Here is a 3,956-nt window from a genome sequence, read left to right on the forward strand (position 1 = left end):
GTCACAGGTCAGGGGTCAGGGGTCAGCTCAGCACCAGCAAGGTACTGAATGCACATAATGCACTACACCTCTCCCTGGGAGACGCAGTATAAAGTACTACACCTCCCTGGGTGATGCAGTATAAAGTCTGGGTGATGCAGTATAAAGTACTACACCTCCCTGGGTGATGCAGTATAAAGTACTACACCTCCCTGGGAGACGCAGTATAAAGTACTACTCCTCCCTAGTTTCTCACCGTGTTTCAGTTTGTCGATCAGTTCTTCGTTGTCGTCCAGTTTGAGCTCGTTGACTTTGTCTATCAAACCTTCGATGTCTCCCATTCCTGACAGGAAACAAGAAACTGTTGCTGCACTGAAGGTTTACACACAAACACTGTGGACATGTGGCTGTAAAACACATGACCCTGCATGTAAAACCAGCTGTAAAACACATGACCCTGCATGTAAAACCAGCTGTAAAACACATGACCCTGCATGTAAAACCAGCTGAAAAACACATGACCCTGCATGTAAAACACATGACCCTGCATGTAAAACACATGACCCTGCATGTAAAAACCAGCTGTAAAACACATGACCCTGCATGTAAAACCAGCTGAAAAACACATGACCCTGCATGTAAAACCAGCTGAAAAACACATGACCCTGCATGTAAAACACATGACCCTGCATGTAAAACACATGACCCTGCATGTAAAAACCAGCTGTAAAACACATGACCCTGCATGTAAAACCAGCTGAAAAACACATGACCCTGCATGTAAAAACCAGCTGAAAAACACATGACCCTGCATGTAAAACCAGCTGTAAAACACATGACCCTGCATGTAAAAACCAGCTGAAAAACACATGACCCTGCATGTAAAACCAGCTGTAAAACACATGACCCTGCATGTAAAAACCAGCTGAAAAACACATGACCCTGCATGTAAACAGATGTGAAACACATGACCCTGCATGTAAAACCAGCTGTAAAACACATGACCCTGCATGTAAACAGATGTGAAACACATGACCCTGCATGTAAACAGATGTGAAACACATGACCCTGCATGTAAAACCAGCTGTAAAACACATGACCCTGCATGTAAAAACCAGCTGAAAAACACATGACCCTGCATGTAAACAGATGTGAAACACATGACCCTGCATGTAAAACCAGCTGTAAAACACATGACCCTGCATGTAAAACCAGCTGAAAAACACATGACCCTGCATGTAAAACACATGACCCTGCATGTAAAACACATGACCCTGCATGTAAAAACCAGCTGTAAAACACATGACCCTGCATGTAAAACCAGCTGAAAAACACATGACCCTGCATGTAAAACCAGCTGAAAAACACATGACCCTGCATGTAAAACACATGACCCTGCATGTAAAACACATGACCCTGCATGTAAAAACCAGCTGTAAAACACATGACCCTGCATGTAAAACCAGCTGAAAAACACATGACCCTGCATGTAAAAACCAGCTGAAAAACACATGACCCTGCATGTAAAACCAGCTGTAAAACACATGACCCTGCATGTAAAAACCAGCTGAAAAACACATGACCCTGCATGTAAAACCAGCTGTAAAACACATGACCCTGCATGTAAAAACCAGCTGAAAAACACATGACCCTGCATGTAAACAGATGTGAAACACATGACCCTGCATGTAAAACCAGCTGTAAAACACATGACCCTGCATGTAAACAGATGTGAAACACATGACCCTGCATGTAAACAGATGTGAAACACATGACCCTGCATGTAAAACCAGCTGTAAAACACATGACCCTGCATGTAAAAACCAGCTGAAAAACACATGACCCTGCATGTAAACAGATGTGAAACACATGACCCTGCATGTAAAACCAGCTGTAAAACACATGACCCTGCATGTAAAACCAGCTGAAAAACACATGACCCTGCATGTAAAACACATGACCCTGCATGTAAAACACATGACCCTGCATGTAAAACACATGACCCTGCATGTAAAACCAGCTGTAAAACACATCACTCAGAGTGTAAAAACAAACTGATTACCCAGCAGTTTGCTGATGAAAGGTTGTGTCTTAAACGGCTCGAAGTCGTCGATGTGTTCTCCTGTTCCAATGAAGATGATGGGACTCTTAGTGGCAGCAACACTGGAGAGGAGATAGGAGGAGAGGTGAGGAGAGGAGAGGAGGAGAGGAAAGGAGGAGAGGAAAGGAGGAGAGGAAAGGAGGAGAGGAGAGTCAACATTAATTTACTAATCAGTGATACTAGTCAGTGAAATGAGCTGCTGTTGGTTTCTGCCTCAATTTACAGACGGATCAGATGAACAAACCCCAACACTTGGTGCATGTGAGTGAGTTTTACTGTCATTTGGTTTCTGTTGATGTCTTCAGCCACTTATCATCTACATTTGTTTTTTTGTTTTGAAATCTCTCTGCACAGATCTGAACTGTGTTGAATCACTTCTGGTTTTATCACTTTACAGAAAGACAACATCCACTTCTGTTTTGCATTTAATTTTATTTCCTTTTGTTTTTACCTGCTTTTAATGATCTTTTATTACTTGAAAAATTGAGATTTGGTTTGAATGACAAGCGTATTCCTATTATTACTATTGTATTATTATGTACATCACTACACCAAATTAAGAGGTGCGGTGACATCATGTGGGAGCAGAGGATCATGGTCTCACGCGCTCAGAGCTCCGCCTCCTTTGGCGTGTCCGTCCAGCTTGGTGACGATGACCGAAGCCACGTCCACCTTGTCCTTGAAGGCCTTGGCCTGAGCCTCGCAGGCCTGGCCGATGGAGGCGTCCATCACGTACACGATGTTGTCCGGTTGCTGGGAAACACAAGAGAACATTCTGGAAGGACCGGTGCAGAGCAGACAGACAGTTTGATGACAGCTGATCACTGGCTGCTTCCTGGTTACAGACTGCTGGAATTCATTCATTAGATCAGAATGTTAAAGCTGCTTATCCTGCAACACTATCAGGTCAACATGAGCAGGTTTCCTTCACATCCAGGCAGAGGGAGGCGGGCTGTGACTACAGACAGGAAGTAAAGGCCAGGGGCCGGATTCACAAAACCCTCTTAAGAAAATAAATCTTCTCAAGTGCCATTTTTTTCTGAACTTTAGTCTTAAGAAAAAAAAATAGGAAAAAATGCTATTCTCAAAAACAGTTCTTATATATTTTCTTAACTTTCTTCCTAAGAAAAAACTTAGGAATAAATGGTATTCTTGAAATGAAAGTTGTCAAATTTGTTCTTGATTTTTTTCTTAACTTTCAGACGGCCCTTCACCTGTCTTAAAACTCCTACAGTGAAAAGGTAAGCCTCTAATATCATATATTTAAACACATTTTAGACAAGTAGGTTATAGTTCAAAGTCTTCATAGGTTCCCCTACACCTAACATTAAGATGAACATTTATTGTAAAGCTTTATTTGGTGTAGGGCCAGGTAGGCCTCTGTCTCATGTCTGTTGGAAATAAGCTGCAAATTTTACAGTTACCAACAGCAACCAATGTTTAAATCTTTGCTCTAGCTGCTCTAAATAGGTTTTTCCACAATTGTTTTGTAGATGGAAGCACTTTGGGTTGTCTCCTAGCCTTGTCTCCTAGCCTCCTAGCCTTGTCTCCTAGCCTCCTAGCTTTGTCTCCTAGCCTCAATGGCAGTAAGCCTAAAGTTTATTAACCAGAATTAATTCAGGCCCTATTTTGAGAAGTTCTTAAAGGGTAACTTCGGTATTTTTCAACCTGGACCCTATTTTCCCAACTGCGGGTGTCTAAGAAACTAATGGGGACAACAATTTTTGAAATTGGTCCAGTATTGAGCGAGATCGCTTCAGCCGGCAGCCGCGAAACGGGCTGCAATGTAATCCGACGGGGCAAATGCGCACCGTCAATGTACGTCCACTAAAAGTGCTTGTTTTTGCCACTGACTGGCTCAGATTGTTATTATAAG

At 42.5% G+C, this 3,956-nt stretch overlaps 1 protein-coding gene across 1 annotated transcript in view; it reads right to left on the minus strand.

Annotated features, from left to right (window-relative positions):
• LOC139640684 (signal recognition particle subunit SRP54) overlaps positions 1 to 2,869 on the minus strand; it is a 7,048-nt gene extending 4,179 nt beyond the window's left edge. Inside the window, exons 1-3 of the mRNA XM_071514869.1 lie at positions 2,685 to 2,869; positions 2,042 to 2,142; positions 236 to 322 (exon numbers count right to left, since the gene is read on the minus strand). Coding sequence (XP_071370970.1) covers positions 236 to 322; positions 2,042 to 2,142; positions 2,685 to 2,854 — 358 coding nt within the window. The 5' untranslated portion in view covers positions 2,855 to 2,869. The remainder of the gene's footprint in view (positions 1 to 235; positions 323 to 2,041; positions 2,143 to 2,684) is intronic.
• Positions 2,870 to 3,956: the final 1,087 nt, after the last annotated feature.

Source organism: Centroberyx affinis, unplaced genomic scaffold, assembly GCF_046629955.1.
Source record: "Centroberyx affinis isolate AG114_WGS23_722 - 3 ecotype Tasmania unplaced genomic scaffold, CSIRO-AGI_Caff_v1 ptg010248l_1, whole genome shotgun sequence".
NCBI classification, from domain to species: domain Eukaryota; kingdom Metazoa; phylum Chordata; class Actinopteri; order Beryciformes; family Berycidae; genus Centroberyx; species Centroberyx affinis.